The sequence below is a fragment of the Manacus candei genome, unplaced genomic scaffold (assembly GCF_025592945.1).
Source record: "Manacus candei isolate 608988 ecotype Guabito, Panama unplaced genomic scaffold, ASM2559294v1 h1tg000113l, whole genome shotgun sequence".
Taxonomy (NCBI): Eukaryota; Metazoa; Chordata; class Aves; order Passeriformes; family Pipridae; genus Manacus; species Manacus candei.
Window position 1 is genome coordinate 3,707,872 of NW_026138161.1, and position 22,512 is coordinate 3,730,383.

Genomic DNA, 22,512 nt, shown 5'->3' on the forward strand with positions numbered 1-22,512 from the left:
CTCTATGAAATAAAGATACCTTCCGGTACATGAGAAATGTGATGTTCCTGGTCCTCTTTCTGTGCTCATTGCCATTACTGATTGCACAGATGCGATGGATTTTTGAACACCAAATCTATTATGTTTCCTGCCAGAGGTTCAGATATGTACAGGCATTGAAAACACTGCCAGGTAGTTACTCTTTATACCGACTCAGTATTTGCTGGCAGTTGCTGCCAAGCATTAGCTTGACTCTTACCAATAGGTTGGGAAGTCAGCACTGCTAACAAAATTCTCCATGTTATCTGAAAGATCATCTTCCCCCCATCCCAGAACAATATTCAAGCGATTCTCACACTCGAAGAACTGCCCCAAGGCAAATTCCTACACCAAGGAATTCCAGATACCCAAGACAGAACTGGCTTTACCCTTTCTGCCCCCACACAGCATTTGTTCTGCAAAATCCTCCTGGATTGGAGCTGCCTTATTGCCCCACAGGGGAATCCAGCCCCTTATTGCCCCCACCTTGGAGATCATGTATTTATACACAGGTGCTTTTGAGTCCAACTGCTCTCAGCACGACCTTGGGAACGAAGATGGCACCGTGTTTTTCCCATCTTGTGCCAGCCAGGAAGTCCAGCGCCTGCCAAACACCGGCCAGACACTGCAGAACACCACAAAGTGCGAAGGAAGTCCTTCCCTTCCAAAGCCAAATCAGCCATTTGATAATTAACCACCCAGATCGAGCCAGACAAGCCACGAGGATGAGGGTGAAGATCGCTGTGCTCCCCCACACAACCTGCGCCCCGCGGGGCGGCCCGGAGGAGGTTGGGGGCTGACCCCAGACCTTGCTGGCAGACACAGTGGCAGATGTGCTGGGCTTCCCCACGGTCTCCCCCTTGCCTGGCAGATGCTGGCCTCTCTGGGAAAGCGCTAAATGGATTCTGCTGAATCACTGCAGCAGATGGTTCGTAACACCACCTGGATAGCACAGAAAAGAGAGAGAGATAAAGAAGGTTGGGGAACAGAGAGTACCTAGTGTGTGGGCTGAGTTATCCCTAGGGATAAGTAACCTGTGGATAAGGTCGTCATTTGAACTTTGTTTTCTCAAATTCCTATGTTATTAAGACTGATACCATCCCTTTCCTAGCAATTCTATCCTGACATCTACAACATATATTGCTTAAAAACCCCTTGGGAAAAGCCTTCAAAACCCCTTGGGACGCCAGAGCCCACTCTCTGCCACTGAAAAACACTGGCAGCACTGCCTGGCCCAGGCTGCTTTGGCTGGTGGTAGCACCAGCCTTCATCCCCATCTGTACCAAACTCCTCTAGGTGAGGTAGGGCACATATGAGGCTGATGTACAAAGGCCCAAGAATATTAACAGGGGGTTGTGAGGGGTAGTTTGGTTTGGTTTTGTTGTTTGGTTTTTGTTGTAAAGCCAGGTTGGCAAGTACTTCAGTTTTCTGCAACACATCATTTTGAAAGGGCAGGGGAGCCAGCTGTGTACAGAAGTGAGCAGCTGTACAAGAGGGAAAACCAAACAGGAAACAGGTAACAATAACCAGTGTGTTTGCTCACTCTCCTCCTGTTCAACTGCAATTTTTTTTTTAACTGGGATGAAAAGAGCGTGTCAGGAAGAGTGTAGGGCTACAGCACAAACACAGAGGGTGTGTGCTTGGAAAGCACTCGGCATCTCTCTGCAGCGGCTCATCCCACCTCTGAAAAGTAATAAACTGGGATCCCTCAGTTCAGTTGTTCCAAGACGTGTCACTGGTCAAAGCTGCTCAACCTGCAGCATTTCCAGCCAGGTCCTCCCCAGCACAAAACATCAAGTCATTTGAGATAAAGAGTTCTCCAGGCAGTCAGTCGTGGCTCCATTCGTGATTCCTCCTCCTCCTCCTCCTCCTCGCAGGACAAGGTGTATTCACACACCAACTGCACAGTAGGCTAGACTTGAGCCCAGCTTTGCCCTACATAGGCTGTTTTTGCTGGGTCACACCTGCCATTGATTCCCTCAGATAACCGCTGCTGTTTCATGTTCTGCTGTGCACCTTGCTCAGCAGAACAGCACAGAAAGACACTAGTGGGCAAGCGAAGTTCAAGGTGGCACAGTCTGACCCTGAGCACCAGGGAAGCACTGGAAGGTGACAGTACTACCAACCAGCTGGGCAATATAAAGACCCCTCTACCCCTCCTCATGGGGGACCTCCCTCATTAATGTGCCTGGAGGCCTATTTCACTTGCAAGAATCTAATTTGAGCAACAAATAAGATCTACTCACGCAGTGCTTCCAACAGCGTAGGATCCAACAGCACCAGGGACCTCACCTGGTGACACTCCCATGGATCAGCATGAACCCTCCCTCAGTGCTTGGGAGGCACTTGGTCCAAACCCAGACCCCATCACCTAAGCTAGGAAAAAGCCATTTCTCTGTGGTCTTCAGCTGCACAGCAGTATTTGATGACACACAGCCAGATGCACCTGGAAATCCACAGCCACCTCTGTGCATACCAAGGCCAGACCACCTCCAGAAGGCACTTAGCACTTCAAAACAAAAGCTAAAAATAAACAAAAATGTTTCCCAACACTCATCCCAAGGAGAACCAGGCTTTGCAAGGGCAGCAGGAACCCAAACTGCTGGCATTGGCAGGGCTGACCCTTGCCTACCTAAGGAGCCCATGACATGCTGTAATCCTGGAAGATGACAGCCCTTGCAGCATGGGATTAGGACAGCAGATGCTCCCAGGGGTCACCCCCTTTCCCACAAGGAAGGGCAGGATCACTCCCAACATAGCCATGAGCTGGCAAGGCAGGGAATCCTGCCTAGAGCAATCCTATTGCTTATTTGGTACATACACAGCCTGCACCCCCCCCCCCCTCCCAGTATCCGCTTAGTGGCCTGGTTTCTTCTCAAAGCTTTTTATATTTCACATTCCTAAGATTTAATTATGTTATCAGAACAACAGGCATCAGGATTTGGAGTGCCAGAATTCACATTAGCAATTGCTATCAACAAAGAAAATGGGCACAGCATGCCCATGCCAGAGGAGATGTGGGCTGCTCTCCTCAATCTACTCACGGTTATTTATAGTCTGTTTGCAAGCCATCCACCTCCCAGGTTTAGCTTCAAGCTTGCTTCCTTCTGAGCACCCTCGCCCTCAAAGAAAAGCCTTTTGCCTCCTCCTTCCCCAGCACAGCATTCAGATTTGGGTAAAATTTATGTAATTCTTTTTTGGGGCAGGGAGGAGATAGAACACCTTCGAATATTCTTCCATACATCCAAAACAGCAGAAAAGAGTGGAAAGAGATCGCTGCAAATTAGCAGGGACACCCATCTCTCAGGGGTGGAAATTAAAAAAAAAAAAAAAAAAACTAAACTAAAAAAATATAAATATTTATAGTTTCTAACACTTCACCACATTGCAGCAGGATCACCACGCATCTTCAGCAGCTTTCTGCCCTCCTTGCAGATGGGGATGGAGGCACAGGATCTATAAGGAAGGACACATGCTTGAAGGAAAGAAATAACCACCTATTTTGAGATGACTGCAAAGCAGCAGCTACATGATAGCAGGAGGGGAGAGATTGCTGTGCCTCCCCACCAGCATTAACTATAACCTGCCCACCCTTCCACCAGCAACATTTTGAGGCAGTTTGATTCTTCTGGGATACTTCACTTCCAAATAATTAAGAAACACAAGATACAGTGCACACAGTACAGGTACAAACCAGCAAACAGGCATACCAGCTTATTGTCCTCCCCTGAGCAGCAGCTGGCAAGGACAGCTTGTGCCTTCTTCCTCCCAAGCCCAGCTCCTGCTGAACTCAGCCCAAGTTTTAAGGGGGACATTAGCAGGAGTGGATCAGACCTCAGCTCTGCCAAGGCTAGGAGAGATTCAGCACTTAAGAGAAGCCCTTCATGCCAGTTAGCCCATGAGGTGTTGGGATCAGCCCACTGGTGGCACCAGTGCCTTTGTTGGGCTGTCCTTGGCCACCATATCACCTCTGCATTCACAGGTTTGTCACCTGGCCACCAGCACCCACCCGTGGCTGTCACAGCACCACTCAGGGCAGGGCTGATACACAGCTCACTCAAGGGACAGCTGAGCTGCTTCAAACATCCCCGGTAACTCTGGTTAAAATGCAGAAGTGGTGCTGGTTTAGGTCCAGCCCAGTGACTAAGGAAATGCTCAGTCAGGCTCTGACTGAGACATGGCAGCTCCTCACAGGCCTAAAGTATATAATAATAATTATAAGAAAAGCAGCAAATTATAAAATGTTTATAAATAATAACAAATATTAACGTGGAATAAAAAAACCCCAAACACCACACCCCTTCCGCTAAAGGGGGGAGGAGGCTCAAGCTTACAATTCTAGCACGTTTTATTTTGTGTAAATTTATAAAGACAACAATCCTAGTCACGATTGTCACATTGTACAGCACATACCAATACAGTTGCAAACAGAACTCCACGCAAAACTAAGCGCTAACAGTAGCTTGAATCACTCTTCCTGCGATTGTCATATCTAGACTAACAGTATTACACTAACACTGAAGGAAAAATAGTTCACTATAAAACAGTGATAGAACATTTTTATAAAATATATTCCATTCCAATAGCTTCTCTACATACTGTATACTATAAAACTCTCCCACAAAAATTAGTGTCTTTAAATATACATATTTAATCTGAACTGCACCAAGATTAAAAACAATTAAAAATATCAATGATTTTTTTTTTTTACATTAACTTCACAGTATTTGTTTGTAGTAGAAGACAAATCCAGTGTTTAAAATGCAGAGCAGGACCGTTCCCTACGGAGACAGCAACCACCCCACAGAGAAATAGTTTATGAAGAGACAAGTGTTAAGTGTGCCATGTTTTAGTACTTCTCCGTAGAGCCATGAACCATTTTGAAAACATGCTCCAAGCTATTGCAACTTAAAAATAAGAGACACACAGAGAGATAGCCAAAAAAAGTCACCTTAAGAACAAAAATAAGTGCAAACATTTCTTTACTTTATAAATTCAAGCTATGAGGAGTGGGAACACAAATACCAGACTATGAGAACAGCGTGTTCATGATGTAGTCAAGAATGAGAAAGTCTTTTTTTTTTCCTTATTAAAAAAAAAAACCAAAACAAAAACAACTTTTGCCCCATATTCACTGCAGTACAGAGCATGCTCATAGCATCAGTTTAATGAATTATTTCTATACTAAGATCAGACACAAACTTGTTTCAACTTTTCCCTGCTCCATACGCTAATGATGTTCTTATGGCACATCCTATTTTATGATCTTCTAAAAAAATAAAAACACACAGTAATTGAAGACTGAAATGCAAACAAAAGTGTCACAAGAATGCAAAATTAAGATTACCAGCTTCAGTAATGCTGACTCTACATTAAACTCTTTACATGTTGCTCAACATGCAAAACCCATTGTTATAAAATTTAAAGTGAAGTGTAAATTAACTAGTTTTGAAATAGATTAACAGTAATAATTCCACTTCAAAAACAAAAACAAAAAAAAATCTAATAAATACTATATCAAGTATCTTCAGGAGAAAAAAATAACTTAATTTTAGTAGAAAGAAAAATAACTTAATTTTAGTAGATTTTGTTCAGTGCTATTTCCAATCACAGCAAAAATAAAAAAGAAAAAAAGAAAAAACTGATTAAGTAGAATAAGACCACAGTACCAAAGCCACTTATGTTCAAGATACAGTACTCTCCCACAACTTTCATATGTAACAAGTTCAGCAAAAATATTTTACAGTTGAGAAATCAGACTGAAAACAAAACCCAAAACTATAAATAAAAGCAAAATTTCACATTACATGTACATTCATAGTTTAAGAGATGAATAATAAGAAGAGGCTGTAACAAGTATATCCTGATTTTCTTTAAAAGAGGAAGTACTTATTAAAAAAAAAAAAGTCAATCCCATATTATTTATGTAGGTAGTGCTCAGTTTTTGGACCAGAGGGGGAAGGGCACTGGGAAGTTTTTTCTTCATAAGATACAATACAGTATTTTAAGCACAACTTTTTAAAATAATCTAACTCAGTGCTTCAAATTCATTTTAAAATAAATGCTTAAGTTTCACAAAACAACTCCAGGAGTGTCAGGAAAGCTGGTGAAGCAACGCTAATGCAGCAGAACGACATTCAAAACCCCCAGATATTATTATTACTATTATAGTTCAGTCCCATGTACATGTACCTTGAATGGGTAATTTGACTGGAAGGGAATAATCTGATATCCGCCGACATGCACAGACCAAAGGATGCTCTATTAGGCAAGAAACTGAGTTATCTGGAGTAAAACTGGCTATAGTTACAGGCAGCCTCAAACAAACTAAGAGGAAAAAAAAAAACCTAAAACAAAATACTCCACCTAAAAGTACCCCCAGAAACTTCCCCTGAAAAGGTGGGACCCGAGGGAGAAAGTTAGGCCATGCTTTCCCTCCAGCGGTTCATCTTCACGCTGCCCCTTCGAAACACCGGCGATTGCACGATCTGGCTCAGAGGGATCCACAAAAAATAAAATAAAATATAATTTCATGCTGCTGTTTTAGCACGGCAGCAAACTTTTTGGACAAGACAGCAGGGCATCTCCTAATACACAAGGTATGAGTCAGCTTGAACTAAGAAACCCCAGGAGCCTGATACTGGGAGGGGTATTTGGCCACTTTAGGGCTGCTGTCCCCTCCAAGGGGGACAGGATCAGCCTCTGGGTTTCAATATGGGAATGAAAATATTCACATATCGTATGATTTTTTTGTATGTCTTAGTGTGCATCCTTAACGTTTTGGGAGTGAATACACTGTGGACAGAAAGAGTTTTTCCATCCACATTCTATGCTCAAAAGTAGCTTTTCAGTAGGTCAAGCCCAGTGAGAAGAATGGGTGGGAGGGGAAAATTTAAGTCAAGTCCCGAGGCAAAAACTTCTCATTTAGATTTTAGGACCAACTGTGGAACTACACTAATGGAATAAAGAGAATAAAAAATGAACAATACTGAAGACGCAGCCAGGAATCCTCAATCCCTTTAAAATTTGGGCCAATTTAATGTCTCGTCTAGCCATAGAAAATAAAAGTACGTCTGCTCACTCTGAGAAGTGTGGACAAGTTTCTCTACACCAAAATGCATTTAAATCATAGTTCATCTCTTCAGATGATTCTCTGCAACACACAGAGAGCATTAGGAGAGCTTAAAGGAATCCAAATTTTTCTCTGCAATTTGCTGATAATCTTTCTTCAAGCTAAAAAAAAAAAAAAAAAAAACCAACAAAACCCTGACCACGAAGAAAGTACTTCCAGTGTGAAAACAGATGCTAAATCATTGCAGAATTACTTAAGATCATTTCACATTAATAATGTAACATGGGTGCGCAAGAGAAGACCTAAAGGACAGTGCTGGGTAGGGAGGGTGGCAGGGGAAGGTGGTAGTTGGAGAGGTGGAAGGATTGCATTGAAAGGCCTCTGGAGTGTATACCTCTGCATCTTTTAAAGATCATATACCTGAAGTGAATATCACCAAAATAAAATAAAGGAAAGGGGGGGGTGAAAAATTAAAATTCAGATGCTGCCTTTTTTTCCTGTTTTGTTTTAAAAGGGCTGGGGGGGATATTTAAAAAAAAAAAATAAAAATCACACATCTCAAACAACCAAGGACTTTACAAGGCCACAATGAAATTTGCGGATATGTCTGTACAAATCCCCAGACTGCGTGAAGCGTCTCTCGCACCACTTGCACCCGTGGGGCTTCTCCCTGGTGTGCACGACCGCGTGGCGGCTGAGGTTGTGGGAATACTGGAAGCTCTTTCCGCACTGGCCGCAGGTGTAGGGCTTCTCCCCCGAGTGAGTCCTCTCGTGCCTCTTTAACGTGTACATGCAAGAAAAAGTCTTTCCGCAGAGGGTGCAAGTGGGGACTGACCCGTCGGGGGACAGGCGGGTCCGGGAGCCGTCCTTGTCACGGAAGTGAGAGCTCAGGTGCAGCTGAAGGATGTGTGGGCTCGGGAACACCTTGCTACAGAGGGGACAAATGCAGATATGCCCAGGAGGCACGAGGACACCCGACGAGATGTCCGACGAATCCATGTCGTCCTCGCTCTCGTCTCGCTCTTGATCTATATCCTCCTCTCGGGCATGAGAGCTGCCATTCCCCGCGAACATGTGTCCTAACCCTGTCACTAGGCTTTTGGCTGAATTCCCAAAATGCTGACTCTCTGGACTCCTGGCTTCACTGTCCTCCTGATCTGACAGCAAGTCTTGTTCATCTTTAACAAGTGGCTCGGTACCCTGCTGCTGGCTGTCGGAAGCCAGCTGTCCAAAGACATAGGAGGGGTGTAAAGAATCTCTCCCCGGCACGGGCTTGAAAGACAAATCCAGCGCACAGTCCACATCACTCGAAGCCAGGGGATGGTTAACAGACCTTTGGGACAAAGGTCCTGTGGAACTATTGACATTAGCCTTTGTTTTTCCAGCTGCTGCGGCGCACGGTTCTGCCTCTGTCGGCACAGAGCTGACACTTATATGATCAGAGGACCAGGCGGGGTGACTGCTGACCTTTTCTTTGCCTGCTGCTCTCTCGTATTCTGCAACGCTGAATTTTTGTTTGTTTCCTGGGTCAAACTCGTGGACCAGGGGCACTCCGGCGTCTAGAAAATGCTCCGCTTTCTCCAAACTAGCCGCCTCATCATTAATCTTCTCTTCCGGACATAATTCTTTATCTTTCAACTTGCCCTTGCAGACTTTCACAATGTCATACATGTGAAGGTAGCTCGCCGCAGCCAGCACATCTTCCACCGGGAGACTGTTGAATTCCAGCTTTCCCTCGTACATGAATTCGAGCAGCAGGCTGAAGGCAGGGGCTGTGACAATGTCACTGTTCAGATGCACAATATCCCTTTTGTCTAACTGGTCCCTGTAGAAAAGATGGAAGTACATACTGCAAGAGGCAAGAACGGCTCTGTGAGCTCTGAATTGAGCTTCTCCAACTAAAACAGTACAGTCACACAGGAAGCCCTGGTGACGCTGCTGACTCAGACACTGCAGCAACTGGCGGCTATGGTCTGGAAACTCCATTCTTCCTTCATAACCTGTTCAAAACAGGAAAAACTTGAATGCTACTGTAAACTAAAGCCTCCTAGCAGCTGTAACAAACAGATCGGCTTTTTGGTAACCCAAGCCAAAGAAACAGCCTTGGAGATAACGTTTACTGTTAATTGTCTGTAATAGTTTTATTAAGGGGGGGAGGGAAAAAAAAAAAAAACAACACAACATGCTTCTCATCCTTTCGCACCTGCTCCGAACAGGAAAAACTTGATTGTAAGTAAACAAAAGCTAGTAAAGCAGCAGCCCCTCCAACCTTTGTTTCTCCCAATAAGCACTTTAATAAAATTAAGCGGAGGAAAGCACACATACACACACACCCCGAAAAGAAAAAGAAAAAACCATAAACTCCCAGGCTGTCTTCCCAGCAACGCTAACTTGGGGCATCTTTTAATAAAGCATATTCTCCGCGTCACGCACACACACACACACACACACGCACGCACATTTAAACTTTATCCTCAGTCGTTATGCACCGAATCACAACAAAACAGCGGCGGCTGGAGCGGCGGATCCGCGGGAGGGGGGCGCGGGGCGGGAGCGGCCGCGGCCCCCGCATGCGGAAAGGGGCGGGCGGGGGGCTGGGGTGGGGGAATAAAAGAGGGGGGAGAGGAAAAAGTTTCCCTTGAAGTTATTAAAAGCTAAGGAGGAAAATAAGCGTCGGCAGGCCGGCGGGAGGGCAGGGCTGGAGCTGCAGCCGGCTGCGTGCCGCGGCCGGGCGCTTACCTTGCGCGGGGCGCGGAGCCGGGCGGGCAGGAGGGAGCGCGGTGCGAGTGCGAGCGAGGCGCGGCGGGAGGGAGGGAGGGAGGGGGGAGAGCAGGGAGAGAGAGAGAGAGCGAGAGAGAGGCAGGCGGGAGGGAGGAGGAGGAGGGAGGGAGGGGAAGGAGGAGTGCTCGGTTTGCTAATTACACCGCAAGCTGGAGAGTCAGCTGCTCTGACTTCACTGCGATGGAAATGCTACCTCCAGCTGTGCGCCTTTTAATGCCATATGTTACTCCAAATCTCGCTACCAGCCAACCACAGCTTGCTGCCTTTTAAAGTTCCAGCAGCCCCATTTATAGCCCGCGATTAAATCCCACAAACTTGTCCCGAGCCCGCCTCCCCCCACGGACACTCTCACCACCACAACCACCACCCCCAGCACCCCCCTGCTCCGCAAACCGGACCCCACCTCCCGCCGCAAAGTTGCTGCTCCCCGCACCCCGCCGCGGTGACCTTCGCCGGTGCGAAAGGGGTGGTGGTGGGGGAGCACCGCGGAGGCGCTTTTGGGATTCCCTCCCTCTCCCCCCCCCCCCCGCCTCCCCCCCCCACCTTTTTACACCCAACTTTGCGGGGAGGACTTTCCCCTGGCGGGGCGGCGGGTGTCCCCCTGCCCGCGTTACTCACCGGCGGGCGGCGGCGGCGCTCGGGCTCCGCATGTGCGCGGTGGCGCGGGCGCTCCGCGGGCGCGGCGCGGGGCTGGGGAGCAGGTTGTTCGCCGGCCGCTCTCGCGATACTTTCGCCGCCGCCGCCGCCGCTGCTGCTGCGAGCGGCGGGTGCGGGCGGGCGCTGAGGGCGCGCGAGGGAGCGCCGTGTCCCCGTCTGGTGCCACACAATGGCCCCGCCGCCCCGGCCAGCCCCGCCGCCGCCGGCCGGTGCGCGCTGCCGCCTGCGCCCTCCCCCTCGCCTCCTCCTCCCTCTCCTCCTCCCTCTCCTCCCGCTGCCGCCGCCGCTGCCGCCGCTGCCGCCCTCTCTCCCTCCCTCCCTCCCTTCCCTCCCGGCCGCTGCATTGGCAGCGCCGCCGTCCCGCTCCCAACTCCCCGCCCGCCCGCCCCGCTGCAGCCCGACGTGCCGCGGGGGCTGCCCCGCCGCGGGGACGGGGCGAGGGGCGCGGAGCGGCTTCCTTCTCCCGACCCCCTCCCCTTGCCTCCCGCCCCGAGGGGTTTATCTTTAGTTGCGCGCCAGCTGAAAAATCCCAGATGCTGGCGGATTTTTTTTTTTTTTTCCAAGATGACCTTTTCGATAGTCGATTTGAATTTTAAATTTTAATTAGCCGTGATCGCATCAAAAGTGAGCGCCGCGAGTGAGTGAGGAGGAGGGTGCGGGGTCGGCGGGCGGGGTTCCCCGCCGCGGTTCCCACCGCGGTTCCCAGCGCAATTCCTAGCGCAGCCCGAGATCGGACCCGGCAAACGCCGCTGAAACCCGCTGGGAAGCTGCGGCTGTCGGAGCCGCTCCGGCCCCGCTTGGAAGCGGCGGGGATGTCGCCGCTGTGGGTTGTCCCGGAGCCCCCGGGGCTGCAGAGGCAGGGAGCGATGGATGGAGGCTCCGGATCGATGCTGAGGTTTTTTGTTGCCCTCGGAAAGAAAAAGGGATGAGTGTGAGAGTGCTGGTGGCTGCGGGGGAGTGGAGAGGGAGCGGAGCGGAGCACTGGGTTCGCTTCAAAGCTCTCCTGCGCACACCCTGCGTGGTGTCAGCCGGAGTCTCCAGCCCTTGCTTTAGCCTCCAACAAGTACAGCGGGGAAACTCCTTTCCCTTCCTTCCTCTAGGCTGCCTTGCCTGGATTGTAATATCCGCAAGGTAGCAACTTTTTAGGTATATCTAGGCATTTTTTCCACAATTTTCCGTAATTTTCCACAGTTAGCATCTTAAAACGTCAGGTTTGTTGATTGGTATGTTTGTTACTAATTTAATCTGTGTCTTTGATGTGTTATCTTTAGGCTCTTTGTCGCAGGAGTCGGGGTCTGCATCGCCGACACCACTTTTCTCTCACGAACCTCAACTATTTAACTCCATTAGCAGCAAATGCCAGAATATTTGGGTGGTTTTGAGCGTTAATGATTGCATCGTCACAAAGCTCTTCTCAGAGTAATAGTATTTGGTAATACTGTCATTCCTACAGTTCGAATTGGAAAACTCCAGCCCAGAATGTGGAGGTACCCTGCTCCAGCAAAAGAGTTAAAGGTCCTGGGGTTAAATCTGTCACCGTTCAAGAAAGCCAGGAGCTTTATCTATTTGTCCACCATGGCAGACATGCTCCAGGAGCAGGAGCTGTGTCCCTTTAGAGACTGTATCATCCCACAGTCGCAGCCTGATAGTTACAGGCTCTACCAAAAGTGAAGCAATTTCTGCCCCAAAGTGCAAGTGGAGTTTCCATGAAGTTGCTTGGTGGATTTGTTAACTTGTGGAATTTTGTTGTCTTTGTACACTGAAAATGTTAGGCAGAATCTTGTGTTCATATGAATTATGCTACTTGGCAGAAATCCCTTATTTTATATAATTAATTGTTCATTTTGCCCTTTCCTCTTTAATAAATAAGTTGAGGAAAAAATAAGATTACAAAAAGAAACAAGGTTTTAATTCCTGTTTGGGTGCTGTGAGCTAGGTATACTGCAACCTAACAGTGTCTTATTTTTAGTAAACCAATTACAATTTCACAGTAAGTCTGTGGTCATTAGTGAGTTCGAAATGTCAGACAATACAAGAGCATTCCCATTTCTCTAAGTATCCATTTGGCACATTGCTGGCTTGCTTTTTCAGGACTCAGAAATACTACACTCAGCTTCACACCAAGGCAACGTTGGATACAATACAGGTGTTGTACTGATTTACCTACGGTTGTATAAAATACTGGTAGTACAACTCTCTAATGTAAACAAGCACAAAGTCATTACTGGAAGCAAGGCAACAGGAAGAACTGCCCCAGAAACTTTATTCCAAGAGCTCCTGCGTTTCTGACAGCCCTTGTGACAGCACGGTGGGGTAAGCAAACCATCTGCTTTCATCTCCCTGGCCCCTGAGCCCTTCTCAGGCTGAAGGCTCCCCTACTAGGAAGCCCAGAGGAGGCTCCTTTTTCAGTCCTTCCTCGAGGGAGCAGAGCCAGGCAGAGCTGCTTGGCCAAAACAGAACTTTCTGGCTGGTGTCCGTGCTCAGAAGAGATCACAACCACTGTGCTGCCAAACGTGAGGATGGCTGAACGTGAACAGGGACTGATGGAAGGTGTTGGGAGCAACCACGGTGGGTATCTTTGTGCAGCTGTGTGCGTTCCTGGGTCTGGCTAAAACCCTTCTGGCCTCCAATAAGCCTTTTTCAGCTTATGGAGCCTTCTAGAGTTGAGCAGAAAGCCCGTGTTTAGGACAGAGACAGTAAAAATCAGTGGTGCTGGCAGGACTTCTACTTGCCAGGCAAGGCTAGCCCTGCTCCTGGTTGTTTCTGCTGTCTGGGCAACAGCCAAAGCCCACAGAAATTAGTAGAAAAACCAACTGGATCAAGTCCATAAAGCCCGAGGACTCGCTTCCATTCTTACCCCTTTGATCCAACGAGAGTAGGTATTTACCGAGCGGGGCCTCTCCAGCCCTCTTTGTTGGCCAAATGCAGAAGCGGTAGCAACAGGTTTTTCATGCGATTTAATCATTTTCTCTCTCACCGCATTGGGCAGAAGCCTCTTTGTGTTTGTTTCTACATAATTTCAGTGCTTTTATGTTCTTCTTTTTTTTTTTTTTTTATAGGGCATCTTCTTTGTGATAGTCCAGTTGCATTTCAGAGGGAGAGTCAGGGCCTGAGACTGTTTGATACTTGCAGGATTGAAGCTATTTTAAGTGCATTGGTCATAGAGAAGTTTATTTGCAGAAGTTCTTCCAAACTTTTTCAAAGGCTGTTTTATCCCTTGCAGACAGCAGCGGGCATTAGAAAGACTGAATGCTTCATTCCCTCCTGTGAAACTGTGAGGAATTTAACCCCAAAAGATGGTGGTAAGACAAGGAGCTGCCATAGGCATCCATGGAACTTCCCCAATTAGCAATCTCCTCCAGCACTTACCCTGCAGTCAAATCCAAGGTCAGCATTTGGGGGGTTGCTCAGTTTGCAGTCAAGTCATAAAAGTGGGCACGACCTTCCCAAAGATCTTTTCAAGCACGTCATCCAAGACTCAAGAAAGCATTAACTTGCAGTGCTGCCATGCCAGACATTAATCAGAGCATATATTGCAGACAGTCTCCTCAGCAGTGTGCTTATGTGAGTCGTATTTGTTTTATGGCTGTCCTGCTGATTTCTCCCTGATAATGAGACCCTGTGTGCACTGCAGTATTTGTGAGTATATATTGTAGCAGCCAGGGCAGTTGTCAAATCATCCTATCACGTGGAGAGGCTCATGGCACTAAGCTGCATTTCTAAATTACATATTGTTCCATTTGCTGTAACGTTGTTATCAATAAGGCTACACCAATCCAGCAACGGGCATTAAAATCAAAAAGGACTCTACAGAGGTGCCACTGGCACAGGTCACATTCGGCTCTGCAGTGAGAGCTTGCAACATCCCTGTCCTAGCCAGCCAGGCATTTAATATCACACCTGTACCTCAGCTCCCTTGTCAGTGGCTGGGCAGCAGCTCCTGCTCAGTTATTCATCTTCCATAGTTTCACTCAGCTTGCCTAACCCTCAACTTCTGGTTGTTTTTGTGACAATCTGCCGTGTTCTGGTTTTCTAGAAATGGTAAATGAAGGTAGTTTTTCAGCCTTTATAAATCCATTGGTTTTTTTTCATAAGGGGAGCATGCTTCTTGCTTTGCAGTGGTGAAGGAAATTGATATGGCATTGATAAAGGCACACTCTCTTCTTGCAGGTTTTTTTTTTTCTCTTTCACCCTTACTTGTCACCTGTATTTTAACATTGCATGGGTTTTCTTGGCCAAACTAATTTAAAAAATATAATACAATCAATCATGGTATCTCCTTTTTAATATTTGTTTTATTTATTTATCAATGCCCAGGAAGGAAATCTGAGAGCCCACATTATAAATTACCAGGTGTATAGAAGTTTGTAGCAGGGTGTATAGAGAATGACAGTGAAAGGCCATAAATACCAGTGGACAGTAAGAGACAAAATTGGTGTCTGCTTTGGGACCAGACATAAGATTTATCAGACCCAGACAAAAGTCTTTAAATCAGAAGCTGATGTATCCTCAGATAAGCTGAGCAGCACTGGTAGGGTCCAGCGTAGAGTTACTAATTTCTTATTAAAGGAGAGGATTTAATTGGCGTTGCTCTATTTGTAAGCAAATAATACACTGTGTTAACAATGCACTTTATTTTAGTAACTCCCAGAAGAGAGCTAAATACTGCAAAAGTGTTTTGCTAGATTAGGATGGGGAAATCTCAGGATGAAAATACTTACTAAGCAAAAACATAACCTAAAATAAAGGGTTTCATACTGGAGATGTTCTGATACAATTTTAGCAGATGTTCCTCAGAATATGTTTTGTCCCAGGATAAATCCATTTTACCTCCAACTACTGCCCTGAGATTTGTAAGGCAGCAATCTGCCATACTTACCCCATTGTCTGGAAAAGGTCTCTTAAGCAGGATCCATTCCTCTCTTGGGACTCGTGGGGTTGGCTGAAATTATTTTTTATGACAAGTGTTGTGTTCTTCATTAGATAAATCAGCAATCTCAAAGCATAAAGGATTCTGTCTTTTCCCACATCTGTGGCATATAATCTCGGTCTTCTCTTGACTTTTTCTTTTCCACGGGGTTTCCAAATCAACCCAGCCTAAGCACAAGTATCCCAGATGCCAGTTAAAATAAGAATATCCCAAACATCTCACTGTTCTCCATTGCCCATACTAAAACCTTCATGTGTTACACAGTTCACATTGTCATTGCTACAAACTCTGTTGGTGGCCTGGGTGATACCCACTTCTGCTGTCTCAAACCCATTCTGATAGTTGCAGCAATCACCTCTACTATTCCTTTTTATCAGGTACTGAATCAAAACCAAGCTTCTTGCTCCCACCTCCAAGAACCTCTGTAATTTGGAGTGCTCACACTGGCATCATCTTCTAACCCTGTTGCCTACCCTCCCTGAATGTTTTCTTCTTCCCTCACCCTGGTATCCTTTTTGTGCTGTTGTATTGGCCCCTTCAGCATGGGCATCTGTCTTGCTCTTTGCTATGCCTCAACATTGCCTTGATGTTGTTCACAATCTAGTCAGAGGAGCTGGGATGAAGATTTTGGTGGCATTGGATAGGAAGGATTTTGGGGTGAGTCAGGGAGCTGTGTGCAGAGGGAAGTTGGGCTCAGTGGGCTCCCTCTGCTTGATTCCTTTGGGAGCTTGAATTCTGAACCTGTGCCAGTGAGAGCATTCCAACCCCAGGTATGGAGAGAGGGAGGCTGGGGAGGAGGAGAATGAGACAGACAATTTTTCTGGTCAAAAAGAGCTGCTGTCGTTTCAGGACTATACAATAGCCATCTCACTGGTCGCTCCACTTCCCTCTGATGTATTCCAGGTGGAGGGGAAGTCCAGAGAATGTCATGTAAGAAATGCAAATAAAAATGTCTTTCTAGACTTCCTTCTCTTACATACTGTCTGCCAAAACCTTTGCTCCCCTCTTTTACTGTTTTGCCTATGGATGTGTTTTATGCTTTTATCTTGCTCTTCTGGTAGAAGAAGAATTACTTGCTGTGAGTTTACATAACTTGCCTTTTACTGCTCTGGAAATGAATGTGGAACTTCAGCCTTAATTAGACTTTCAGTGTAAGTTCTGTTTTAATGAATCACTGAAATATGTGAATAACATTAAGCTTCAGAGTATGGCTGCAGAGTTGGATACCTGAAGCTGATTGCTTGACTGCGTCTATGGGAAGACAAGCACTTAGTACCCAGGTGAAGGTGCAGTGAGGGGGAACAGACTCCCTGAAACCTGAGTAGGTTTGAATTTACCTACAGGTAGATCCCTGCCTGTGGAAGAGTTTTTATTTCAGAGCCTGTACTCGTGTACTCAACACTTTGCTCCTGCATCACGGCTTCACAACAAAGCAACAGACTTCACAGGATGGGGAAGTTCAGGCTGTAGTTTGAGATACAGGTTATCATGTTACTGAGTTCCTCTTGCAACAGAGTGATGAGCCGGAGCTCCACCTGCACCCAGAGCGGAGAAAGTTTTCCGTAATTTGCCCTTGGAAACAGAGTGGGATGGTAGAGGTGTCAGAAAATGTACAAAACCTTGGGAAGAAAACCCAGCTCATTAAGATGTACTCCCAATGCTTTTACAAAGTGTCAGTCTCATCTGGTGAACCCGGTGGCAAAAGTCTTTTGCTATTTATCAAGTGCCACCGGGTTCACCAGATGAGACTCAGCACCACGCTTAACTGGAGGTCAGCCCAGAAGAGTTAATAAGTGAAAGGAACAACCTGGAATGGTAATCACCTGCTGGGGAGACCTGCAGGTGTTACTGGTAGGATGTCACCTGGTCAAAGTAGGATGGGATGAATGGAGCACTGCGGTGCTGGTGACAAGTGTTTTCCCTTTGGTACTCAAAGAAGTTTGGCAGAAGCTGGGATGATGAGGAAATACTCCTTTGCAGATAACAAGGGGCCAAACTAAAACTAAAGGGACTGGGAGAGTTGCAGAAAAAGTAGCAATCGGCCAAAATCCCGTGTTTTTTACACCTTCCTTTAATTTGTCTGACCTGCAAGACCCAGACTTGATGATGTGCCTAAATGGACCACTGGGCTGGGGTGACTGTAGGACCTGAGGTTTCTGTAGCCAGCAGCGTACACGGACTGATATGCTGCTGCTTGTGCCTGCCTTTGATTCCATAGTCCAAAAGGACAAGTATTTATTTTCAGCCAAGTAAAGCAGAGATAGCCTCCAGCTCAAGTCCAGAGCAACGTTCAAACTACACCTTTGTAACTGGGATATTCTCAGCCTCTCTGCTGCATCTTAGGGATGAATATGGGGGAGGATTTGTGATTACATGTGTTTAGACCAGACTCGTAAGAAGGCAGGAAAAGAAAAGGAAAGCATAGGTCCTTTTAATTTGGTTATAGTAATAATTTGTAAAAAAGAGGAATTGGTATTTTTTGGTTATTGGGAGTTATGTCTGAATTCTCCTAGCTCTTCCATCACTGCATTTGAGGTGGAATCAATACTGAGCAGATCGGCTTTGATGAAGAAGCTGAAATCCAAACAATCTCTCTCCGCTAACTTGGAGATCAGATTGCCTATTTAACTCATGTCTACCAATAAAGTGGGCAAAAGTGGAGAAATTTATATAGAGCAGAGATTGGAAAGAAAGGAATTGCAAGGTAAATGATATTTGAAGTCACAGGGAACTCTCGGGGAATGGGCAAAACCCAAAGAACAGCAAAAGGATAAAAATGGTGAAGTTCACTAGAGAGGCTGAAAAAAGTACCTTTTATTTACTGGAAAAATAAGATGGGTAAAGGCTAAATCCCACAATCCCTTACTCACGCAAGGAATCCTGTTGACTTAAATACTTGTGTAAAAGTATTTCTGTGGGTAAAGGATTTGTTGGACCGCATCCAAGACTGGGTTAAGGTTGATGTTTTTTCACAGAGGCAGCAGTCTCTCGTATGCCACCCTGGGTAGTAAATGACAATCATGGGACATGTCTTACGGGACGCACTGAATAAATAAACAAACACACACACAAAAAAAGCAACCTTTGCCTGAGTGCACAGGAGGTTCAGGGTGGCGGGGGGCTGGCAGGAAGGTGACTCAGTGACCTGGGAGGCAGGGTCGGTGGTTGAGCACGGACCCTCCGCCGGAGAACACGGCTGCCAGCACAAACTCACACAAGTTGTTTTGGCGCCCGGCCTAGAACAACACGGGGCTGTTTTTTCCCTTTTGTGCTCAACTCCGCTGCACTGGGACGGTGTGAGATTTTTAATTTTATACGCAGGAGGAAGAAAGAATGCAACCTTTCCCTTTTTTTTTTTTTTCTTTTCTGCTTCTCTGCAGTACTTATCTTTACATGTGTTGGTGTTACAAAGCCAGGTCAGCACATACTTTATTCTAGTGACAAGTTTTTGTGCAAAGGTCACGAGGCCTGGCTGTGAGTGACCAGGGCACCCATAATAGTCACAGACAGAAGAAATCCCAGGATGTGCTGCTCCCACCTTTAACTTTCTACAATGGGTTCTTAAGCTGTGGGTTGCCAGGTCCAGTTGATGCAGAAAGAGGGAGAGAGCAATGAGCAGAGCAATAGAAGGGAGGGTTTAGATACTTAAGGTCTGACATACAAATGAGATAAAATGTGCCCTGTTCTTGGTACCAATGACTCAGAGAGCCAAGTTGCAAACCTTGCACTTGTCCAGGTGTGCCTGGATGGAGATGCATAACTCTGTCCAGCCACAACTCTTCCCACATCTTCAGCACAACCATCAAAGTGACCCTTGCATGTACCTGTCCAGCAGCACCACGAAGGGCTCCCCTTTGCCTACATAAACCCAGTCTGAGGAAGAATTCCTCATCACACTTATCCTTCTCCAGGACTTCGCAGAAGATGCCATGAATGTGCCTGGCTCCAGTGTCATTGGGGCTTAACTCTAGGCAGGTGCTCCCTGGTTCAGGACCTAAATGGTTAATTTTCAAGTGGCTTCTGAGAGCAGATGTTCCCATGTGTATCCCCTCCTTCCTTCTTCTGACACATTTCCTACACAAACAGCAGATTGCATTGCTGCTGTCCTTTTGATCTGCGGGAGGGGGAGGAAAATCCCACACAAATGATATTAGTTCTCTTTTCAGGCAGGCTGGTGACGGTGCAACGGGCATGTGTCTCCCTCCCACCTCTCCCTGCCCAGATGTCCTTTATGGGACTTTCTTCTTTAGCCTCTGGCCACTTCTGGAGCTGCTTTTAAGGTTGCCTACCTGAAAGTCTGGAAGGAAAGAGGAGGTGAGGCTGGGCAAATTGTGGAAAAATTACTATTACAAAACACTGTCTAAACACATCCAGAGGCCGAGGTACTGTCTACTCCATCTGCTGCCATGCTGCTGGCACTCCTGTGGTGCCTGGCACTTGGACACCTGCACTCCTTGCAGGCGCTGATGAATTAAACCACACTGCCTGGATGAGGCTTAAGGTCTTACCAGACAGGAGACTGTCTTTGAGCTTGTGTTGGAGACCATTCCCAATCCCAAACTTCCTGTCCAGGTTAATGGACATGTTCATGTAGCCTCAGGGTGGTTGCAGAGGGGCAACTCTTGCAGCCTCAGTGAGAGGTGACTCAGGGAGGGATGGCAGGAGCCTTCAGAATCAGATCATTACGGGAAGATCTGTCCTTCCCCTCTTTCTTCCAGGATAAGAACCAGGAACAGCAGATAAACTCAGAAAGACTGCAGGTTTATGGTGAATTAAAGAGGGTGATTCTTTATGGGATTGCAGTTAAAATGTGCATCTCCTTGGTACAGCATCTTCAGGATGCCAAGACTGCAAGGGTTTGGAGTACCGTGAGAAAATTTCATGGTCAGTGAATTCACCAGAAGGCATTAAATGCAATGCACTGATATGGGCTTAGAAAGTCACAGTGTTGACAGCATGAAGAATGTTCTGGGGAAGCATCACTGATTCCCTACCACGTTCCTACATTCATCCCTCCACATCACTGCTGTTCTTTGTTGAAGAGAAGACACTAGACCTGGCGTACCTCTGGTCTGCCCTAGGATGGCCTTTTTATATTATTCTCTTGAAACAAGGTAGAAAGTCTGCTTTTGCTCTGCTATGGGTGGCAGTTGCAGAAGCCTTCTAGATGTGTGATGGAGATGATGGACGTCAGGTGTGGTGGCCACCAATTTTTCTAGCATCGTCCTCCTCATTCCATCCTGTGGCTTAACTGGTGGGAAAAAGGCAAACAGCTCTGCCTGAGCTTCTTCTTAGAACGACCAGACATCACTGTTCAGGAAGAGCCTTTGGTATAGCTGGAAGGCTTAAAGCTGCCAGTGTCACTGGCCTTGCCACAGCAGCCATGTGGATGCACCAACATGGGGTAGGATGCATGTGTGAACTAGCCTGACAACACTGAGCTGGCTACTGCTGAGAAATCTCAATGTAGCCAGTGGAGTTTCAGAAATTGAATCTTTTTCTTTATTTAATTTTGTCTTTTTTTCCCTGCTTTAGCATCCTCCTCATTTCTAACCCCCAGCAGTAGGCTTATAGTATCAGGGCTCTCTCCTGTTGTCTTTGGAGGCTTCCATAACAAACACCTGATTATTAGGAGGATGATATTTCTTGAGGCAGGGGATGGGAAGGCTCAAATGTGACACTGTGACCAGCCAAAACAGCAAGGCAGGGAGTGACTGATTGAAATGCCCCGAATAACAAATTCTTTTAAACCAAAAACAATTCCAAAGAGACTCGGCATATTTGCAGATGTTATTCATATAGAAGGAGAGTCAAATATCATGAAATAACCCACTAAGCCTGACTTGCTCTCTGGCTTAGATAGGATACACTAGGCTTTGCATGTTATTTCACTCGATTTCTTGAGCTTGTAACCAGAACCAGGCAGTTTGCAGCAGTCAGCCTAAATGTTCAATTCAGCTCCTTCTTCTGCAGTTAAATTTGTTAAAATTGCCCAAGAATGTGTATTGAAACCATCTCTGTATGGCTGTTCACCAGCCATTTCTGCACAGGCATCAAGTACATGGGGAACCTGGGAGGGTTGTGCATATCAGGGAGGGTGCAAGCAGTGACGCAGGCTGGCCTGGGCAGTGCCAGCACCTCTGCTTTCCCAGAACATCTGGGAAAGTGCCAGAACATCTGCCCCTGGCACAGGGCACTGGCATCAAGCAGTGCTGCTCTTGCAATTGCTCGAGCAGCAACAGGCAGCAGTGGGGAAAGGGCACTTGTCACAGACTTGTCACACTCGTGGAAGGAAAAGTGGAGGTTATTTCTCTTTCACAGTGTTTCAAATGCAGGAGTTTTTCCAGTTGTGTTTGGGATGTTTCTTAGATGGTAATTTACTGATATCTTTGGATTTCACAGAGTTCTGATGTTCAGTGTTTCACCTTGTCTCTAGAGAGAAAAACACTTGCCCAGTTCTTTGTCTTCCCCATTTACATTTTTTCATTACTCTTCCATTGCAACCCATCAAGTGAGCTCTCATTTCAAAAAGTACAAGAGTAGAAAAGTTAGAGTTTTCTGTACTTTCATTTCCCTGTGACTTTTTTGAAGTTGGTGAAATGATGAGAAGTTAGAGACTGAAAAGAAAAAGCAGTCAGGAAAATGGGGACAAGTGAATCCCTCCTACTTCTCACCCTGGCATCACACCAACATCTTTCATTTCATTTTGTTCAGCAATAACAATAATAGGAAACAGAATTATTTATCAAGTTACCAAGTGTCCTTTGTGACTACTCAAATAAAGTAATGTTTTTCAGTTTGTTACCATTAAGTATTGGGCTTAGTTGCTGTACATTCTCAGGGCTATTCAAAGGGGGGGGGGGGGTTGTTTTTTTGGGAACACACATTTAGCTGAAAGGACACCAGAGCTGCCCGAAGCAAATTCATTTCAAATTCAGATGAAAATCAGTGAGGGAGGATGAAAAGTGGGAAAAGTTAAAAATAAAAGCTTTGGAGAAAAGCAGGTTATTGTAGGCACAGTCCCAGCCACCAGGAGCTCCGACTGAATATGGGA

At 46.5% G+C, this 22,512-nt stretch overlaps 1 protein-coding gene across 3 annotated transcripts; it reads right to left on the reverse strand.

Annotated features, from left to right (window-relative positions):
* Positions 1 to 4,348: 4,348 nt before the first annotated feature.
* On the reverse strand, positions 4,349 to 10,733 carry ZBTB42 (zinc finger and BTB domain containing 42). Of its 3 annotated transcripts, none has more exons than XM_051769981.1 (2): positions 10,490 to 10,733; positions 4,349 to 9,090 (listed from the first exon to the last, which is right to left on the reverse strand). In XM_051769981.1, the coding sequence occupies exon 2, from the start codon at positions 9,074 to 9,076 to the stop codon at positions 7,649 to 7,651; it is 1,428 nt and encodes a 475-aa protein (XP_051625941.1). In that variant the 5' UTR covers positions 9,077 to 9,090; positions 10,490 to 10,733; the 3' UTR covers positions 4,349 to 7,648. The 3 variants fall into 3 exon arrangements, with proteins under 3 accessions (XP_051625941.1, XP_051625940.1, XP_051625939.1); XM_051769980.1 differs by lacking the exon at positions 10,490 to 10,733 and adding an exon at positions 10,415 to 10,434; XM_051769979.1 differs by lacking the exon at positions 10,490 to 10,733 and adding an exon at positions 9,830 to 9,893.
* Between the last annotated feature and the right edge of the window lie 11,779 nt (positions 10,734 to 22,512).